Below are 21,619 nucleotides of genomic sequence, written 5' to 3' on the forward strand. Positions count from 1 at the left end.
TCTCTTCTCCTACAGAGAGTTGTGACCTGTCTCTTCTCCAACAGAGAGTTGTCACCTGTCTCTTCTCCAACAGAGAGTTGTCACCTGTCTCTTCTCCAACAGAGAGTTGTGACCTGTCTCTTCTACAACAGAGAGTTGTGACATGTCACTTCTCCAACAGAGAGTTGTGACCTGTCTCTTCTCCAACAGAGAGTTGTGACCTGTCTCTTCTCCAACAGAGAGTTGTGACCTATCTCTTCTCCAACAGAGAGTTGGAACCTGTCTCTTCTCCAACAGAGAGTTGTGACCTATCTCTTCTCCAACAGAGAGTTGTGACCTGTCTCTTCTCCAACAGAGAGTTGTGACCTCTCTCTTCTCCAACAGAGAGATGTGACCTCTCTCTTCTCCAACAGAGAGTTGGAACCTGTCTCTTCTCCAACAGAGAGTTGTGACATGTCTCTTCTCCAACAGAGAGTTGTGACCTCTCTCTTCTCCAACAGAGAGTTGTGACCTGTCTCTTCTCCAACAGAGAGTTGTGACCTGTCTCTTCTCCAACAGAGAGATGTGACCTCTCTCTTCTCCAACAGAGAGTTGGAACCTGTCTCTTCTCCAACAGAGAGTTGTGACATGTCTCTTCTCCAACAGAGAGTTGTGACCTCTCTCTTCTCCAACAGAGAGTTGTGACCTGTCTCTTCTCCAACAGAGAGTGTGACCTCTCTCTTCTCCAACAGAGAGTTGTGACCTGTCTCTTCTCCAACAGAGAGTTGTGACCTGTCTCTTCTCCAACAGAGAGTTGTGACCTGTCTCTTCTCCAACAGAGAGTTGTGACCTGTCTCAAGCCTATCGTCTGTCTCTTCACTAATCTGACCCCTACTCAGTACTGACCCCTTCTTCTTGCTCTTCTCTGTAGAGGCATCTTTCACATTCTCTCTTCCGTTGACGGAGATCTCCTTAGGCACAGAGGGCTCCTTCTCCTCCTCCTCCTCTGTGCGGCTGGCAGACTTCTTCAGCACCTCAAAGTCAGAGTCGGGGTCCACCTCCAGGACCTGGTCCTCGGGGATGGTCAGGGTTCGTGTCAGGGGGGTGGTCCCAGCCATGATTTTAAAGGTCTCGTGGAACTCCACGGGCATACTGAGCCTCAGGAACAACAGATCGGTGTTGGCATTCTGAGAGCCAAAGGTCTTGTGGGTCAGTTTCAGACAGGGAGCGTTGTCCACCGTCCCATCCACACGGGACACCTACACAGGAGACGTGGGGGAAAGGGCAGAAAATCACATACTGAAAACCCACAGAAGAAAACATTTGAATGTTAACGTGTTTTAAATGGAATTATAAAATATAGGAAGGGAAGCCATTCCAAGACACTGTTGTTGAACAACATATGCTGTACTGTACATCAACGTGAGGGTGTTCTGTAGGAACAGGGATGAACTGGGGCAGGCTCTTGCTGAACCACATGGTGATGTCTCTCTTCATGTTGATGGCGAAGGGTTCAAAGCCCTCCTGAAGGCCACAGATGGTGAAGTAGCGCAGGCTGCTGACGTTCTGGCCCAGGTTGAGCCGGCCAACCTGAGACAGGCCCAGACTACACACAGGGATAAAACCTGGAGACCGGCAGATGCAGTTTAATGAATAACACTGATCTAAAATCAGTAGATCCATCCTACAAGGATTTACCTCCCAAGTCCCAGCAGCCTCCCCATTCGTCACCTCCAAGCCCCAGCAGCCTCCCCATTTGTCACCTCCAAGCCCCAGCAGCCTCCCCATTCGTCACCTCCAAGCCACAGGAGCCTCCCCATTCGTCACCTCCAAGCCCCCAGCAGCCTCCCCATCTGTCACTCACCATCTCTTATCTCAATGTCCTTGAAGGCCATCTCAGATCCAGAGTCACTGATCAGCATCTCTCCGTTCAGGGTGAAGAAGATGTTCTGCTCTACCAGGTCAATCATACAGCCCACCACGTCACCTGGCAACCAGATACGACCAAACGGCTCATTGCCCACATGCCAACGCTGAGCCTAAAAAAGAACGGTCAAAGTTCAAATACGACATGTTAGTAAATGTTTTCCCTAAAACAGACACAGAACAGAACATTTATCACCAACCATACCTTGAAACCATTGAAGACAAAGGCGAGGTCATCTGCTCCCAGCTCTGTGTCAGCGCGGACACTGGGTCTGGCCCAACCCACTCTCATCTCCCCCGCAGTCACAGCCTCAAACTCAAAGTACCACTTCCCCTGGGTCACCGCGTATGACTTCTCAGCCCGGAACACCCGGATCTTATCTCCACGAGAATGACCTTCCCCATGACCACCTAGCACAAACAGATTCAGGTAACGTTATTAACGGGTTATGTATGTATGTATGTATGTATGTATGTATGTGTGTGTGTGTGTGTGTGTGTGCGTATATACACACACACACATACTCATTGGACAGTTTATTAGGTACACAACCCTGTTCACAAAAATGGTTCACTCCTGCAGACAGTGAGTCACGTGGCTAGCTACATAAAACAGTTAGACAGGCATCGAGGCATTCAATTACTGTTCAATTGAATGTTACAATGGGAAAAACAAATGACCTAAGTGACTTTGAGCGTGGTATGATCTTCAGGGCCAGGTGCGCCGGTTTCAGTATCTCAGAAAGAGCTTTTCATGCATAACAGTGTCTAGGGTTTACCGAGAATGGTGCGACAAACAAAAAACATCCAGTCAGGTGTGGGGGAATGTTTTCCTGGCACACGTTAGGTCCCGTGATACCAAGTGAGCAACGTTTCCATGCCCTGAAGAATTCAGACTGTTCTGGTGGGTCCGACCCGGTACTAGATCAGTTTATATCTTGGCAGACAGACGGACAGACTCACTGCTCTCCTGGTCAGGTGGCTCAATGTTGTAACCGTAGCCGATGAGAGTGCGAACAGCTGCACAGACAGTGTCTCTGTTGGTCTTCTTGGTCTTTTCGTCCAGCAGGTTGTATGGCACCAGGCGCGGGTTGCGCTTGTTCATTATGTCCTGAACATGGAAATAAACAGTTAAAATCAACAAACAATTGTGTGAGACATAGAATGATTGTGCAAGTTATGGACTTTAATCTCCTGGAAAGATTGATACTGAATAAAGAAAGCTCCAAGAACCTTATTGTTTGTTTTTCTAAACATCTTGAATAGTTAAGTAAGGGACATTTTAATGTTGGTGCTATTCTTATAACTCATTTCTCTGTTCTATTCATGTGCTGTTCTATAAACCAATTTCTGTGTTGATGCAAGTGGCTGACTGTACAAATCACACCTATCAGTAGCTGCGATTTGGCAGTAGGCCCAGACCGTGTTTTGAGAACGAACGACCATGTTTTGAGAACAAACTAAAGATATCTCAGTTTCAAGGTCTCAGCTTAGAGAAGAGAAGCCTTGTGAGGTGTTGGTCTGTCACATGTTATGAAACAGTATTGGTAGATCACATGTTATGAAACAGCATTGGTCGATCACATGTTATGAAACAGTATTGGTCGATCACATGTTATGAAACAGCATTGGTCGATCACATGTTATGAAACAGTATTGATCGATCACATGTTATGAAACAGCATTGGTCGATCACATGTTATGAAACAGTATTGGTCGATCACATGTTATGAAACAGTATTGGTCGATCACATGTTTTGAAACAGTATTGGTCGATCACATGTTATGAAACAGTATTGGTCAATCACATGTTATGAAACAGTATTGGTCGATCACATGTTATGAAACAGTATTAGTCGATCACATGTTATGAAACAGTATTGATCGATCACATGTTATAAAACAGTATTGGTCGATCACATGTTATGAAACAGTATTCATCGATCACATGGATGAAACAAAACGGTAATGATTAATTAATTATGCTAAATCACGCAAATATAACATGTCTGTGTATAGCCGTGTATAAGACAACTTTTGGGACTGCCCCGGCAGAGTTCTTCTAACAGACATGTGTACTATGGTGCATTGAGTTGGTTGGAACCTCTCCAGCGCGTTGACAATATACAATGATTCATTTAAGATTGACTTTGAGTGTCCCTGTGGAAGAATTTCCACAACAGTTACATAAACGTTGGCTCTGAAAACATGACTATGACAACTCATGAGTCAGTAGGACTCATACTTCACCCAGACTTCAACTTTGACAAAGTATCTGCATAACTTTGGGTGAGCTTGTTGTGTGCCCACCTGTACGCCTTCGTGTGCGTTAAAAGCCACGTGACATAAACACATTGTCTAAAATGACTTAAGCTATTATCACAGGTTAGCTTTGCCACAGGATCAGAGAGAGATGAAAGATACCTGTACAATGCTGTAGGTCCATCCCTGGTGAACCCTGTCACGAGCCCACACGTTGTGCCCATTCTCTGCCAGTCTCTCCACTAGGTTGGTCTGGTTGGGTGTCAGCTTGACATGGTTGAGGTCCAGAGGGGCAGGCTTGTATCCACTACTCATCATATACCTAGTGGACCAAACATGATGTTATGATTAGACTAGTAAGTGAGATGTCATTAGGACTCTTCTTTACACTCACTAAGTGAACAGGCCTCTACTTAAATGACAATCCAACATTTCAAAACGTTTATCTCTGATAATGTGAATGAAAAAGGAAACCGCACACTGCTCTTGATAGTATTACTGATCTTTAATAAGCTTACGTATCGGCCTCACGGCCTTCGTCAGAAAACAATACTGTCAACCATGTTAGTTAATATCAGAGAATAATTAAGTCCACATCTAAAATAGTCTGAGATCCTGTTTTGAGGTCTGACTCACGTCTTGGGCATCTTGATGTTCTTCAGGTTCTCCTCTGCTTTCTCATCTCCCATGCCCACATGGCAGCCCAGTGCCAGTAGAGTCCTTTGAGAAACAGAGGGAGTGAATACTGAGCACACATACACACACACACTAGGCGGAGAGGGCGTGTACAAAACATTGACTCACTTGAGTGTTTCTACTGACATGGCAAGGTTGTAATTCCTCTCTGGCTCTGGCAGGCTCTGGAAATCTACCAGGCAGGGGTGCAGTTTCTTGTTGTCATCTCGGAACTGGAGGAGAGGAAATGTAAGCAGAGGACAGAAACAATTTGTTTGCCAGATTGAAGTAAATAGATATCAGTCAGTCATGTAAGCAGTGTGAGCTGAATAGGGCAGTATGGGAAGCACTCACCGACCCATAGGTCCATCCTTGTTCAATGCAAGTGACAGCCCATAGCTCATGGCTGTTTTCTGCCAGCTTCTCCCGAATGCGCTCCAAGTGAGGTGGAAGCACAATCTGAAAGGACAACATGGTGAACGGAATCAAGAGATAGGAGACAGAGCAATGCATTGATAAGTCAAGAGTTTTACCTGTGCTGTGTCCACAGGGCAGGGGGTGAAGGCTGTGTGCGAGAGGGACTGTGTAGGCCCCAACAGATTGCGGACACCATTGACATCATGCTTATACTCCTTGATGGGCTCAATATGCAGTCGATCCTTGGGTAGCACAGCCTCATAGCACGGAGCATAGCCTGGGGGTGGGAGGAATTTAAAGTCTCCATGACGCCCTCCCAGGAGAAAACGAACCCTAGACGTTTTAAAGAAGAACAACATTAACAGTGATGACTCATTCTTCATCCTCTCTGACAGATTCTAAATAACAACAGCCCTGTTAGCCCCATCAGCGGTTCTCACTTGACGCCTGCAGAGAAGCTGACGACAGGGAAGAATAAGCCATCCAGGTTGAAGTTCTCAAACATGCCCTGCACCGGGTGCCCGTTGATTCGAAACGAAATACTGGGCACACTCAGATCAAGGCAGCAGCTGACCACATCGTCTGCGGCTAGGATGTGCATGTTGGGGGTGGCAATATGACGTGGGACTCGTCCTGGGGAGGGAGGGAGGGAGAGAGGGAGAGAGGGAGAGAGGGAGAGAGGGAGAGAGAGAGAGAGAGAGAGAGAGAGAGAGAGAGAGAGAGACAGACAGACAGACAGACAGACAGACAGACAGAGGTCAGCATCACCTCAACCTAGTCAAAGAGAACTGCATTCTACAGATAAGCTCTGCTGACTGTACCTGACCACAGGTGGAGTCCATCAAAGGCGTATGAGCAGAGGTCGTCCCCCACCCCGTTACCACCCCAGCCCTCACCACCTCCAGGGTAGGGACTGTAGCCATCAGTCAGAGCCCAGCCCACACGCAGGTGGAAGGCCTGGGCGGTCAGGAAGGGCTCTACATGGTCCACCATCACCTCAAAATACCACTTCTTATACTGAGTTGATCCTCCACACGTTCCTAGGAAGATGTTGGGCCTCATACTGAGGGGGGAGGAAAATAACCACAACCTTAACGGTTTGAAGGAAAAAACGAATTGGATATTCAACTAAATGTATTTAGAATGACCAGATGTCACACCTGGTGACATAATTGATGATGTTGGACTGCAGGAGGAGATCGCGACCCGGAAGCAGATTCTCTGTGATGAGATTCTGATTGGACCTTACAGCCACCCCATTACACACACACAAAGAGCAGAGCACATCCAACACCTAAGAAAACACAGGGAGAGAGCAAGGTCAAAGGGCTTATGATTCCCAAATCACTGGACTGCCAACCACATTACCTTTGAACACTTCTCTGGATAAATACAGGCTTAAATAATATTCACTGACCTTGTGATTGCGTCCATGCTTATCCAGTAGAGAAATTATAGATTTAATGTGGTTCTCCTGGATAATGTTCAAAACCTCTGGACTCTCAATCAGAACACAGTATAGCACCTCCAGGATGCCTGCGGTGAACATAATACACAATGAAACACTGACGATTCACCCAAAACACATTAAGGTCAATCTGAAAGGGGTGATAAAGGTTCTGAAAGGGGACTTTACCCGAGGAGGCCTCCAGACGGTCCAGTTTGCTGACCAGCCAATCCAGATTATCACAGAACAGTGCACAGTTCGCCCGGTTCCCCCTGATCAGTGAGGCTTCATATGAAGACAACGACAGAGAGAACAGACAATACCCGATCAGAGCTAGGTCGTGTTCAGGATGACGGGCATGCTGGCACAATAACTACAGCAATGCAGAGAAGGTGATGTACCTTGGAACACAAAATGAAAGGATCAATAGCGGGTCACATACCCAGCAGCTCGTAGAGGAGATTAACTATCTCCTTCCAAGACTCGGCAGCCTCCTCCCCTGCAAACTCGGAGAAGTGGGCCGCTGTGTTGTAGACATTGAGTCGGTCAATACAGTCCAGCACCAGGGTGATCATGCCCTGTTGGAATGGCACAAAAAGCATGGGAATACCAAAGGCATGAGCAGTTCAGGGAAAATATTTAGAAAGTAAATAAAAGTTGATTTGTCACAGCACAGAATACAGCGGGAGTAATGATACAGTGAAATGCTTACTTGCAGTTCTTCCCCAACAGAATAAATATAAAGCGCATTCGGAAAGTATTCAGAAACCTGGACTTTTTACACATTTTGTTACGCTACAGTCTTATTCTAAAATTGAGTAAATCATTATTTTTTCCTCATCAATCTACACACAATACCCCATAATGACAAATCAAAAACAGATTTTACGTTATTTACATACAGTAAATATTCAGACCCTTTGCTATGAGACTTGAAATTGAGCTCAGGTGCATCCTGTTTCCATTGATCATCCTTGCGATGTTTCTACAACTTGATTGGAGTCCACCTATGGTAAATAAAATTGATTGGACATGATTTGGAAAGGCACACACCTGTCTAAATAAGGTCCCACAGTTGACAGTGCATGTCAGAGCAAAAACCAAGCCATGAGGTCAAAGGAATTGTCCTTAGAGCTCTGAGACAGGATTGTGTCGAGGCACAGATCTGGCGATGGGTACCAAAAAATGTCAGCAGCTTTGAAAGTCCCCAAGAACACAGTGGCCTCATCATTCCTAAAAGGAAGAAGGTTGGAACCACCAAGACTCTTCCTAGAGCTGGCCGCCCGGCCAAACTGAGCAATCGGGAGAGAAGGGCCTTGGTCAGGGAGGTGACCAAGAACCCGATGGTCATTCTGACAGAGCTCCAGAGTTCCTCTGTGGAGATGGGAGGATCTTCCAGAAGGACAACCATCTCTGCAGCATTCCACCAATCAGGCCTTTATGGTAGAGTGGCCAGACAGAAGCCATTCCTCAGGGACATGACAGACGCTTGGATTTTGACAAAAGGCCCCTAAAGACTCTCAGACCATGAGAAACAAGATTCTCTGGTCTGATGAAACCAAGGTTGAACTCTTTGGCCTGAATGCAATGATGTCTGGAAGAAACCAGGCACCATAGCTATGCGTCATGTCTGGAAGAAACCAGGCACCATAGCTATGGTGAAGCATGATGGTGGCAGCATCATGCTGTGGGGATGTTTTTCAGCGGCAGGGACTGGGAGACTAGTGACGATCGAGGGAAAGATGAACGGAGCAAAGTCCAGAGAGATCCTTGATGAAAACCTGCTCCAGAGCGCTCAAGATCTCTGACCGGGGTGAAGGTTCACCTTCCAACAGGACAACGACCCTAAGCACACAGCCAAGACAACTCAGGATTGGCTTTGGGACAAGTCTCTGAATGTCCTTGAGTGACCCATCCAGAGCCCAGACGAACCCGGCCGAGCATCTCTGGAGAGACCTGAATATAGCTGTGCAGCGACACTGCCCATCCAACCTGACAGAGCTTGAGAGGATCTTCAGAAAAGAATGGGAGAAACTCCCCAAATGCAGCTGCGCCAAGCTTGTAGCGTTATACCCAAGAAGACTCGTGCCTGTAATCGCTGCCTAAGGTGCTTCAACAAAGTACTGAGTAAAGGGTCTGAATATTTAAGTAAATGTGATATTTCTGTTTTTTTTAAATAAATTTGCAAAAGTTTCTAAAAACCTGTTTTTGCCTTGTCATTATGGGGTATTGTGTGTAGATTGAGGGGGGAAAACAATTGAATCCATTTTAGAATAAGCCTGTAACGTAACAAAATGTGGAAAAAGTGAAAGTGTCTGGATGCTTTCCGAATGCACTGTACAGTATATCCTCTGGAGCTGCTGTCTGTGAGCACTGACCTCCTCTTGGAAGAGGTTCTGTCTGTTCTTAAGGGAGCGTAGTTTGGTCTGTTTCTCCTCGTGCTCCAGCTCCTCCTCTGGGGGCTGGAAGTAGAAGATGAGGTCCTGCAGGGAGAGGGCCACAGAGTCCATGGGCAGAGACGGGGGGCCTGAAGATGACTTGTTCTTCCCACTCAGAGAGTCCAGCGCTCTGGAGACACAGAACAAGCCACAACGTCACTGCACTGACCATGAGGTCAAACATTAAAGCAGGGCCATCTGGCCCTCCTGAAGGATAGCAGTAAGTCAAAGGGGGTCTATACATAACACCGTAATGTACACAAACATGAACATGTTCAGCGATATCTAGGTATGTGCTCAGACAGCAAGCGCAGTGGGAGTGGAGAGGGGCCATACTTGATGAACTGGGTGAAGAGGCCTGCTGTGTTGTAGATCATACGAGCAGCCTGGAACTCCTCTGTCTGGGAGCGGGCCACAGTCAGGGCATCGTCCATGTGGCCTTCCTTATGAAGGATGGCCTGACAGATACAAGAGGTGCATTAACAACATGGATCAAATCTAGGTTCATTCAAGGGAGAAGCTGACTACAGAGTACTTTAAAAGGCACTAAAATATCTTTCTTTTGTCTTAGCATGTAGTTTGACATTGTTCTCCCTGTCCTTTAAGTGTTCAGGGCAAGTTGCCACATGAGTCCTCCATACCTTTCTCTTAAGAGGTCCCAGGCGAGCGGACTTTGCATCGACAGAGGCGTATGTAAGCCAGAGGCCAGTGGAGACGTGCTGTACAAAACACATGGACTCCCCATACTTGATCTCTGGCATGCCCATGCCCTCCACATCTCGCTTCTTAACCACCCCCACCTTTTCCTGCAGGGTGGAACGTTAAACAACAAGGAGAAGGAATTCAACACAACATCAACAGTGCTGGGTATGGCGGGATGATGGAAATGTTGTTACCTTCTATGAAATGGACTACATGCGGAAAATGCATGTAGTCCATTGCTCTTTTTATTTTCACACTGCCGTTTGTGATGACCCTGACCTTGGAGATTCTGAAGCAGAAGGCTGACATCTTGGCGTTGGCTTTTTCAGGGTCAACCACCATCAGACCTTTCTCTTCATCCAGGCAGAGGTAGCGACCTGTGGTTATATGACGCACTCGGAACGACTGGCCCCATTTCATGTGACCTCCACTCCATCTACACAGAGCCGTAATTATAACCCCAAGGAGAGAACTCGTAAGAAATGTGAATGGTTTACACAAGGGCATTCGCTCACCCAATCCGGAGGGGTTCTAGTCTCCATAGTGACCGGGCATGGCTACAGACAGCACCCCCTTCATAATGAGCAATTCTGAAAACAGAGATGGGCTGTTAGTGACAGATGATAAGGTATCTGATTAAATGTGGAATAATTCAACAGTTTTCATCACCTTCGCTGGTTGTCTCCTTGCTCGGCAGCAGGGATAGCCAAGCACTCGTCCATGTGACCATGGAACAGTCTCAGAACATAGCCTCCAGTCAGAAAGCCTGAGGGGATAATGTTACATCAACAATGAGAGAAAGACCAACTCAATCACCAAAGAAAATGCAGTCCACCAGTGCATAACTGCAGCAACAGAGATATGCACTGTGAGGCCGTATAAATTATACACTGTGGGGCCATGTGTGGTGCTGTCTGTATATTATGCACTGTGTGGCCGTTTTAAATTCAGAATATTTTGATTTATGTTAGCTGTCAGTCAAACTGTGCAAAAGTGAAACTGAAACTCCGCAGTTAAGTTTAGGCATTAATTCAGAGTGGTTAAGGTAAGGTTTAAGGATTGGGATAGGGTTAAAAGGTCAAAGTTACAAATAAAAATAAGTGCCTTGCACTGGGATTGAACCCGCAATCCTCTGTGCGCCCATCAACAAGACCCTAGCACGAGCCTACTAGGTGGTATTAGGCGCTTGACTCGCCACCTAGTGGACAGTAGGAAACTGCAATGGAAATAATAAAGACACCCAGGCATGGTAATCTGTTGCCTGCAGTTATGAGTCACCCAGGAGTCATATTCCACACGAGAAAGACATGGCAGTCAAGTGTAGTGTTTCTAGATAATAAACTCATGACTATGAAATAGAAAAACAATCAAAACATATACACACCTTCCGCAAGTTCACAGCCAGACATCACAGGGCTCATGGTCCACAGCGTCTGCATGAAGGAGGCGTCCACCATGAGGTCACCACTGGCATAGGAGAGATGCTGGAGAGAGAGAGAGAGAGAGAGACAAGAACATGTCAGCTCCATCCCTAACCTTGGTCTGAAAGTCTACTTGGCAATGTGTCACCATCGTGGCTCACCAGGTATCTCTCAGAGGACACGCTGACCAGGATGAGGTCATCTCCCACCCTGACCTTCTCTCCCTCTGATCTCTGCTTGGACGCAGGATGAATGGTCCACCAGCACGCCTCCCCTGTGAAGGAATAAATGCATCAGTCAACTAATGAGCAATATGAACACGGTGCAGAAAAGATGCAGACATACCACTGCTCTTCTCTACTGTAAAAGCCATACCTGTGGAATCTTCCTGTAAGCCCACATCAAAGGCCAGTTTGTCTGTGAGTGACCTTGAGGTAGTCAAACAGCTGAGGTACTGCAGCACACAGAGAGAGTGGATCTTACACAGTGAATCACAGAGCGCTCATTGACAAGCAAACCCATGTAACACCAACACAGAGTTTACAGGGGAGTGAAGGTGTGAGAGACTACTGGATGAGGTAAAACATGTGAGAGACTACTGGATGAGGTAGAACATGTGAGAGACTACTGGATGAGGTAGAACATGTGAGAGACTACTGCATGAGGTAGAACATGTGAGAGACTACTGGATGAGGTAAAACATGTGAGAGGGTACTGCATGAGGTAGAACATGTGAGAGACTACTGCATGAGGTAGAACATGTGAGAGCCTACTGGATGAGATAGAACATGTGAGAGCCTACTGGACGAGGTAGAACATGTGAGAGCCTACAGGATGAGGTAGAACATGTGAGAGCCTACTGGATGAGGTAGAACATGTGAGAGCCTACTGGATGAGGTAGAACATGTGAGAGCCTACTGGATGAGGTAGAACATGTGAGAGCCTACTGGATGAGGTAGAACATGTGAGAGACTACTGGATGAGGTAAAACATGTGAGAGACTACTGGATGAGATAGAACATGTGAGAGCCTACTGGATGAGGTAGAACATGTGAGAGACTACTGGATGAGGTAGAACATGTGAGAGACTACTGGATGAGATAGAACATGTGAGAGCCTACTGGATGAGGTAGAACATGTGAGAGCCTACTGGATGAGGTAGAACATGTGAGAGACTACTGCATGAGGTAGAACATGTGAGAGACTACTGCATGAGGTAGAACATGTGAGAGACTACTGGATGAGGTAAAACATGTGAGAGACTACTGCATGAGGTAGAACATGTGAGAGCCTACTGGATGAGATAGAACATGTGAGAGCCTACTGGATGAGGTAGAACATGTGAGAGCCTACAGGATGAGGTAGAACATGTGAGAGCCTACTGGGTGAGGTAGAACATGTGAGAGCCTACTGGATGAGGTAGAACATGTGAGAGACTACTGGATGAGGTAGAACATGTGAGAGCCTACTGGATGAGGTAGAACATGTGAGAGACTACTGGATGAGGTAGAACATGTGAGAGACTACTGGATGAGATAGAACATGTGAGAGCCTACTGGATGAGGTAGAACATGTGAGAGACTACTGGATGAGGTAGAACATGTGAGAGCCTACACAGCGAGACGGAGAGTAGGCTGCTTACCATGCTGGAGTGAGTGTGTTTCAGAAGGATAGCATGGCCATACAGCAGGGTACGGTGGCCCCCTCCTTGAGATGACTGGACAGAGCAGAGAATGGAGAGAGACATTACAGAAAGAGAGAGAAGTAAAAAACAAAATCGAACCAAAGAGAGTAGTGTATAATTCAACATTCAGCATACAGACTGCTAAGGTCAGGCACACAGGACTGTTGAAGACTGTGGACAGAGACAGGAGTTGAAGAAAGCATCCTCCTCGTACCAAACTGAGAACAATGTGGCAGGCAACAGAGAACATGTGTACTGAAGGTGTCTTGGCTGAGAGGAGTCAGAGAGCCCACCACAAAGAACCAACTAGGGTTGCAAACTTCTGGGAACTTTCAATAAATTCCCTGGTTTCCCAAATTCCTGAAGCCTCCAACCAGGATTTCTGTAAGACTAGGGAATTTATTGAAAGTTCCTGGAAGTTTTCAACCCGAGAACCAACAACAAACAGGTCCACAGTGTACAAACTAGGTGTGAGTGGAAAGGGGAATTCACGCAATTATCACAAAACATCAAGTCACATGACTAACAATACCAGAAGCACATTTTTACATGTCTGTAACTGGAAGAGAGAAAAAGTGACATTCAGACAACAAAATATTGTAGAAAAAAAGAAGGGAAGGTACACAATAGTATATTTTGGTAGACAGAAGGTGTTAAGGTACACAATAGTAGGTTTTGGTAGATAGAAGGTTCTAAGGTACACAATAGTAGATTTTGGTAAACAGAAGGTGTTAAGGTACACAATAGTAGGTTTTGGTAGACAGAAGGTTCTAAGGTACACAATAGTAGGTTTTGGTAGACAGAAGGTGTTAAGGTACACAATAGTAGGTTTTGGTAGATAGAAGGTGTTAAGGTACACAATAGTAGGTTTTGGTAGACAGAAGGTGTTAAGGTACACAATAGTAGGTTTTGGTAGATAGAAGGTTCTAAGGTACACAATAGTAGATTTTGGTAGACAGAAGGTTCTAAGGTACACAATAGTAGATTTTGGTAGATAGAAGGTGTTAAGGTACACAATAGTAGGTTTTGGTAGACAGAAGGTGTTAAGGTACACAATAGTAGGTTTTGGTAGACAGAAGGTTCTAAGGTACACAATAGTAGATTTTGGTAGACAGAAGGTGTTAAGGTACACAATAGTAGGTTTTGGTAGACAGCAGGCTCTAAGGTACACAATAGTAGGTTTTGGTAGACAGAAGGTCCTAAGGTACACAATAGTAGATTTTGGTAGACAGAAGATGTTAAGGTACACAATAGTAGATTTTGGTAGACAGAAGGTTCTAAGGTACACAATAGTAGATTTTGGTAGACAGAAGGGGCTAAGGTACACAATAGTAGGTTTTGGTAGACAGAAGGTACTAAGGTACACAATAGTAGATTTTGGTAGACAGAAGGTGTTAAGGTAAACAATAGTAGGTTTTGGTAGATAGAAGGTTCTAAGGTACACAATAGTAGATTTTGGTATTTTGTGTGTGTGTGTGTGTGTGTGTGTGTGTGTGTGTGTGTGTGTGTGTGTGTGTGTGTGTGTGTGTGTGTGTGTGTGTGTGTGTGTGTGTGTGTGTGTGTGTGTGTGTGTGTGTGTGTGTGTGTGTGTGTGTGTGTGTGTGTGTTGTTTGATATTCAAAGTTACACTACATTCCAGACTTTCTTAAGATTAAGATGAATTGACTTGGCGGTTTGTTGAATTGGTCAAAAGCAAACCACAGTAACTCAGGTGATGAAGGAATAGCATTGATTAAGAACATGTAAACAGGTGGTACACATGCAACGAATGGGATGTATTGGACTATGAGGAGGCGGAAAGAGGATGTATGAAAAGGGAAATGGAAGTATGATGGAGGTTGTATAGGACACTTTCAGAGGGACAGGATAACAGAGCAGTAAGAGCCCTGTTTCAAATGAAATATGTGACACACCATCCAGTACTAGGACTGGTCTGTGGTACATGAGTCTGATATTGGACGTAGTGTAGAGATTAGATTGCTACCAGAAGCCCTGTGGAGAGTTTCTTGGCTGCTCCTGTGCTGCTGACAGGAATCCTTCCCGGAGCGTAATTTGAAACACTGCTTGGTATTTCAGCTATGACAGCACTGAGCAAAGTGTGAGACGCGTGTGATATGAGTGAGGTGATATGAGGGTTGAAAAAAGTGGCGCATCACTGATTCAGACAGGGACATTGGATGAGGGGTGAGAGGACTCTCAGGGTAGACAAGGGGTGGAGAGGAGGGGAAAACTCTGGGGAAACGTGACAGGAAGGGAAACATGAGCAGACATACCCATTTGTCCAAATCGACTGCCTATGGTTGGCAGGTAGGAGATGAGGGGTGTGGGATCAGAAAAGAGACAAAATTAAGTTAAGTTGCTAAATTAATAAGATACCTTGACATAATATTCATATTTCAAATACAAAAAGGTAATCTGTCATTAGACTTTGGAAGTGCATAACTCACTACAACGCTACTTTTAAAACTGTGTCAATGACATAAGAGGCTGTTCTCACAACCGTATAAGAAAGCCATAAGACTATTCTGTGAAAAAAATGTACCAATACAATTGGTTCCCATGTAATGGGACAAACATGACAGTTGCATTGGTGAAATTAAGACAAAACTAAGCTCACCGGACACTATGCGAAGACCAACTTGGTTTTCCAGCAAAACAAAAACAATTTCCACATACTTTATAATTGTTTAAAGTTCAGATGTCAAATAATCTCCTACAGTAAAACACACAACACAACCCTCTGCGAGTCTCCTACCTCATTGAGATCCGTGGTGTTGGCCAGCATCTCCTGTAAGGCTCGTACCGACAGGGACTGCTCCAGGATGAAGCAGCAGATCGCCAAATCAGGTGGCACATTCTACAACACAACACGTTCATCAGCAAAACCCAGCGACTGGCAAGAAGCAGAAATAAATAGGTAATCACCTGTGAGAGTGTGGAACGTGGTTCTCTCTACCTGAGCATTAGAGGTGGTCTCCAGGAAGCAGAGGCGGTTCCCAAAGCCTTCGCATGACAGACACAGTTTGATCTGTTCTTTCAGAATGGAGGCTGTGCATTGTAGCACAACCTGGTCATCCTACATAGAGAAAAGAGGTCAAAACCAGATTCCATTAATCCACCCTTAAAACTAAACGGAATGTATTTGAATTGGAACTGGTGAATTGCCCTTATCCGATGTACACATATCAGGAGTCAGCTATATCATAGATAAAACATTTTTAACATTAAGATGTTTCATCACTTGGGTAATATTTCATAAGCTTATTTAACTTGCCATTCATAACCTTGATAGGTCCATACGACACTAATTCTGGCCAGGGGTAGAGGTACAACCAACACACGTAAAGAGGGTCTGAAGTGTGGATGTGTAATGGTTGTAGTGGACAAGAGACAATAGTAAAACAATGAATATGATTCCTGTGCACCAAACAGACATCTTTGACATTACATAAGAGCAAGACTGAATCCCTGACCAACATACGGTGACAATAGCAAGACTGGATAGAGCCAGCAGAGTGATAAAGCATTCGTAACAGGGAGCCTTAACATACTAGGTCAAAATGCAAACAGCTGTCAGCAGAGCAGACACTCTCTGGTCTTGAATCTACACCTCACATTCCTAACCTTCACTCTCTTGTCATTCCTTGACATTCCTCTGTGCCTGCCTAACCACTAATCTACTTGGTACTCTTGACTGTGGGTAAGCACCTGCTTCTCCCCGACCCTCTATTTCAGGCCCCTGCACCTGCTGTTCACGCATTCCCACCAGTGGAGTAGCAGATATTTGAGAGCCGGCCGGGCCGGCAAGTCTGGTCGTTTATTGCACAGCTCCAATGACATAATCATTTGTAATGCAGTCACACGCAGAGAGCAGTGAGACAGATTAACGCAGACGGGTGTCTAACTATTATTCTAAGGCAGCTCAAGAAACACAAAACCTTGACAATGTCAACCGTAGAGACCAGCCAAAAGTAAGCAAAAAAAGTATAATTTAATCAAATCTTATTTGTCACATGCTTGGTTAACAACCGGTGTAGACTAACAGTGAAATGCTGACTTACGGGTCCTTTTTCAACAATGCAAAGTTACAGAAAAAATTTAAAAAAAAATTGTGACACGAGGAATAAATACACAGTGAATAAGGAAAAACCCTTAGTCCTGGCAGAACAGTGGACATTGATAAGCCCGTCATTGTATCAAGAAACAATTTACAAAGCCTACAGTACTATAGAGTTCAGTGTTCTGCAGTTCATTTGTATTGGTACGGCCAATGTCATTCATACCAAACCTATCAGAACACAGGGCATATAGGACGCCATCACCCTTACTTGGCAAAGACAATACAAACAAAAGCACTTCATCGTGCTATTCAATACGTAAAGAGAGTGCAGTTCTCATAGGGCCAGAAATAAACAGGCGCTCCCATGGCCCTGGCTATAAACGTGCTAATCCCAAGACTCTGTAAATATAGAACACATCAGAGTTGAGGATGAACAGCATCAAAGCATGTGATGGCCAGACTCTCTCACACCTCCACATTCTGCTGACCAATTTAAGAAGATGGTTTTGGATCGGGTACCTTCTTTGGAGAGAGCATCATGTTACACACACTGCTATAAGCATAGGCACGGTATACTCACACACATACAGTTGAAGTCAGAAGTTTAAATACACTTAGGTTGGAGTCATTAAAACTCGCATTTCAACTACTCCACAAATTTCTTGTTAACAAACTATAGTTTTGGCAAGTCGGTTAGGACATCTACTTTGTGCATGACACAAGTCATTTTTCCAACAATTGTTTACAAACAGATTATTTCACTTATAATTCACTGTATCACAATTCCAGTGGGTCAGAAGTTTACATACACCAAGTTGACTGTGCCTTTAAACAGCTTGGTAAATTCCAGAAAATGATGTCATGGCTGTAGAAGCTTCTGATAGGCTAATTTACATAATTTGAGTCAATTGGAGGTGTACCTGTGGATGCATTTCAAGGCCTACCTTCAAACTCAGTGCCTCTTTGCTTGACATCATGGGACAATCAAAAGAAATCAGTCAAAAGTTATTTTAGACCTCCACAAGTCTGGTTCATCCTTGGGAGCAATTTACAAATGCCTGAAGGTACCACGTTAATCTGTACAAACAATAGTACGTATAAACACCATGGGACCACGCAGCCGTCATACCGCTCAGGAAGGAGACACGTTCTGTCTCCTAGAGATTAACGTACTTTGGTGCGAACAGTGCAAATCAATCCCAGAACAACAGCAAAGGACCTTGTGAAGATGCTGGAGGAAACCGGTACAAAAGTATCAATATCCACAGTAAAACGAGTCCTATATCGACATAACTCTAAAGGCCGCTCAGCAAGAAAGAAGCCACTGCTCCAAAACCGACATAAAAAAGACAGACTACGGTTTGCAACTACACATGGGGACAAAGATTGTACTTTTTGGAGAAATGTCCTCTGGTCTGATGAAACAAAAATAGAACTGTTTGGCCATAATGACCATCGTTATGTTTGGAGGAAAAAGGGGGAGGCTTGCAAGCCAAAGAACACCATCCCAACCGTGAAGCACGGTGGTGGCAGCGTCATGTTGTGAGGGGTGCTTTGCTGCAGGATGGACTGGTGTACTTCACAAAATAGATGGCATCATGAGGATGGAAAAATATGTGGATATATTGAAGCAACATCTCAAGACATCAGTCAGGAAGTTAAAGCTTGGTCGCAAATGGGTCTTCCAAATGGACAATGACTCCAAGCATACTTCCAAAGTTGTGGCAAATGGCTTAAGGACAACAAAGTCAAGGTATTGGAGTGGCCATCACAAAGCTCTGACCTCAATCCCATAGAAAATGTGTGGGCAGAACTGAAAAAGCGTGTGCGAGCAAGGAGGCCTACAAACCTGCCTCAGCTACACCAGCTCTGTCAGGAGTAATGGGCCAAAATTCACCCAACTTATTGTGGGAAGCTTGTGGAAGGCTACCCAAAACGTTTGACCCAAGTTAAATAATTTAAAGGTAATGCTACCAAACACTAATTGAGTGTATGTACACTTCTGACCCACTGATAATGTGATGAAAGAAATAAAAGCTGAAATAAATCATTCTCTCTGCTATTATTCTGACATTTCACTTTCTTAAAATAAAGTGGTGATCCTAACTGACCTAAGACAGGGAATTTTTACTAGGATTAAATGTCAGGAATTGTGAAAAAAAGAGTTGAAATTATTTGGCTAATATGTATGTAAACCTCCGACTTCAACTGTATTCTACAGTTTGACCCCAATGCTGTCTCTAGCACCACAACCACCCCGCCTGGTCATCTAGTTGTGTGTAGGTTAGGGTCTTGATCCATCATGTATGACATTCCTGGGAGTGTGTAAACTTAAATGTTTTATTACCATATCATTTTTCTTACAGTGGGGAGAAGAAGTATTTGATACACTGACGATTTTGCAGGTTTTCCTACTTACAAAGCATGTAGAGGTCTGTAATTTTTTAATCATAGGTACGCTTCAACACTGAATCTAAAACAAAAATCCAGAAAATCACATTGTATGATTTTTAAGTAAATAATTTGCATTTTATTGCATGACATAAGTATTTGATACATCAGAAAAGCAGAATTTAATATTTGGTACAGAAACCTTTGTTTGCAATTACAGAGATCATATGTTTCCTGTAGTTCTTGACCAGGTTTGCACACACTGCAGCAGGGATTTTGGCCCACTCCTCCATACAGACCTTCTCCAGATCCTTCAGGTTTCGGGGCTGTCGCTGGGCAATACGGACTTTCAGCTCCCTCCAAAGATTTTCTATTGGATTCAGGTCTGGAGACTGGCTAGGCCACTCCAGGACCTTGAGATGCTTCTTACGGAGCCACTCCTTAGTTGCCCTGGCTGTGTGTTTCGGGTCATTGTCATGCTGGAAGACCCAGCCACGACCCATCTTCAATGCTCTTACTGAGGGAAGGAGGTTGTTGGCCAAGATCTCGCGATACATGGCCCCATCCATCTTCCGCTCAATACGGTGCAGTCGTCCTGTCCCCTTTGCAGAAAAGCATCCCCAAAGAATGATGTTTCCACCTCCATGCTTCACGGTTGGGATGGTGTTCTTGGGGTTGTACTCATCCTTCTTCTTCCTCCAAACACGGCGAGTGGAGTTCAGACCAAAAAGCTCTATTTTTGTCTCATCAGACCACATGACCTTCTCCCATTCCTCCTCTGGATCATCCAGATGGTCATTGGCAAACTTCAGACGGGCCTGGACATGCGCTGGCTTGAGCAGGGGGACCTTGCGTGCACTGCAGGATTTTAATCCATGACGGCATAGTGTGTTACTAATGGTTTTCGTTGAGACTGTGGTCCCAGCTCTCTTCTGGTCATTGACCAGGTCCTGCCGTGTAGGTCTGGGCTGATCCCTCACCTTCCTCATGATCATTGATGCCCCACGAGGTGAGATCTTGCATGGATCCCCAGACCGAGGGTGATTGACTGTCATCTTGAACTTCTTCCATTTTCTAATAATTGCGCCAACAGTTGTAGCCTTCTCACCAAGCTGCTTGCCTATTGTCCTGTAGCCCATCCCAGCCTTGTGCAGGTCTACAAGTTTACCCCTGATGTCCTTACACAGCTCTCTGGTCTTGGCCATTGTGGAGAGGTTGGAGTCTGTTTGATTGAGTGTGTGGACAGGTGTCTTTTATACAGGTAACGAGTTCAAACAGGTGCAGTTAATACAGGTAATGAGTGGAGAACAGGAGGGCTTCTTAAAGAAAAACTAACAGGTCTGTGAGAGCCGGAATTCTTACTGGTTGGTAGGTGATCAAATACTTATGTCATGCAAATTAATTACTTAAAAATCATACAATGTGATTTTCTGGATTTTTGTTTTAGATTCCGTCTCTCACAGTTGAAGTGTACCTATGATACAAATTACAGACCTCTACATGCTTTGTAAGTAGGAAAACCTGCAAAATCGGCAGTGTATCAAATACTTGTTCTCCCCACTGTATATATATATTTTAAATACAATAATTAGCTTTAAAATATCAATTTTGACTGTAGCCAAGAGGAGGACCTCAAACATTTTTGGCCATGCCCACTGACACAGCAGTATATATAGAAAGCGCTAGTGTTCTGTGGTGAATGATACCTCTACACACAGATAAATGTCAGGTATATTTAACAGCCCATCTCTGCCTGGCATCAGTCAGGTTTGACACATCATATAAAAGCCTTGCCTGTGAAATGTAATTTGGTGTTCACGTCAGTCCGAGTCCCTACTTAGGAAAATAGCTGTGCCTAAAACTAAACCAAAACAGAGAGGTTGTTTCAGAAAGGCATGTTGTATGCCATGCTCTTTTTCAATGTCTTGCTGTGATTGTATATTCAATGTAGCTCACTGGTAGTCTTTGAGAAAGATATGTTCACTTTGAAAATAATGTTGTGTACTGTATCTAGTTCAGAACAGTGTGAATGACAAACATCAGTGCTTAGAGCTGGTGCATTTTGTTTTACTGGTGTTGTACTTTTCCCCTCCAACTAGTTGTTAGTGTATCTTAATATAACAGATATGAAACACCAAACTCTGGATTCATCAGACGCTTGTGATACCTGTGAGACCCGTCAATATCCTCATCTCTGCTCCACTAGGTCTCCAGTGAGACGTGGTGAGCGATAGTGAG

At 44.8% G+C, this 21,619-nt stretch overlaps 1 protein-coding gene across 1 annotated transcript in view; it reads right to left on the reverse strand.

The window, feature by feature from the left end:
- Nucleotides 1-16,690, reverse strand: part of LOC129863154 (ryanodine receptor 1-like) — a 105,403-nt gene extending 88,713 nt beyond the window's left edge. Inside the window, exons 1-30 of the mRNA XM_055935087.1 lie at nt 16,619-16,690; nt 15,887-16,006; nt 15,686-15,787; nt 15,204-15,224; nt 12,889-12,963; nt 11,622-11,700; nt 11,408-11,520; nt 11,210-11,309; nt 10,495-10,591; nt 10,341-10,415; nt 10,105-10,261; nt 9,765-9,929; nt 9,460-9,581; nt 9,064-9,253; nt 7,128-7,263; nt 6,875-6,970; nt 6,656-6,774; nt 6,399-6,532; nt 6,060-6,301; nt 5,679-5,871; nt 5,355-5,571; nt 5,176-5,280; nt 4,951-5,054; nt 4,783-4,866; nt 4,309-4,468; nt 2,848-2,995; nt 2,090-2,295; nt 1,823-1,997; nt 1,375-1,583; nt 865-1,217 (exon numbers count right to left, since the gene is read on the reverse strand). Coding sequence (XP_055791062.1) covers nt 865-1,217; nt 1,375-1,583; nt 1,823-1,997; nt 2,090-2,295; nt 2,848-2,995; nt 4,309-4,468; nt 4,783-4,866; nt 4,951-5,054; nt 5,176-5,280; nt 5,355-5,571; nt 5,679-5,871; nt 6,060-6,301; nt 6,399-6,532; nt 6,656-6,774; nt 6,875-6,970; nt 7,128-7,263; nt 9,064-9,253; nt 9,460-9,581; nt 9,765-9,929; nt 10,105-10,261; nt 10,341-10,415; nt 10,495-10,591; nt 11,210-11,309; nt 11,408-11,520; nt 11,622-11,700; nt 12,889-12,963; nt 15,204-15,224; nt 15,686-15,787; nt 15,887-16,006; nt 16,619-16,690 — 4,169 coding nt within the window. The remainder of the gene's footprint in view (nt 1-864; nt 1,218-1,374; nt 1,584-1,822; nt 1,998-2,089; nt 2,296-2,847; nt 2,996-4,308; nt 4,469-4,782; nt 4,867-4,950; nt 5,055-5,175; nt 5,281-5,354; nt 5,572-5,678; nt 5,872-6,059; nt 6,302-6,398; nt 6,533-6,655; nt 6,775-6,874; nt 6,971-7,127; nt 7,264-9,063; nt 9,254-9,459; nt 9,582-9,764; nt 9,930-10,104; nt 10,262-10,340; nt 10,416-10,494; nt 10,592-11,209; nt 11,310-11,407; nt 11,521-11,621; nt 11,701-12,888; nt 12,964-15,203; nt 15,225-15,685; nt 15,788-15,886; nt 16,007-16,618) is intronic.
- Between the last annotated feature and the right edge of the window lie 4,929 nt (nt 16,691-21,619).

This window comes from Salvelinus fontinalis, chromosome 10 (assembly GCF_029448725.1).
Source record: "Salvelinus fontinalis isolate EN_2023a chromosome 10, ASM2944872v1, whole genome shotgun sequence".
NCBI classification, from domain to species: Eukaryota; Metazoa; Chordata; class Actinopteri; order Salmoniformes; family Salmonidae; genus Salvelinus; species Salvelinus fontinalis.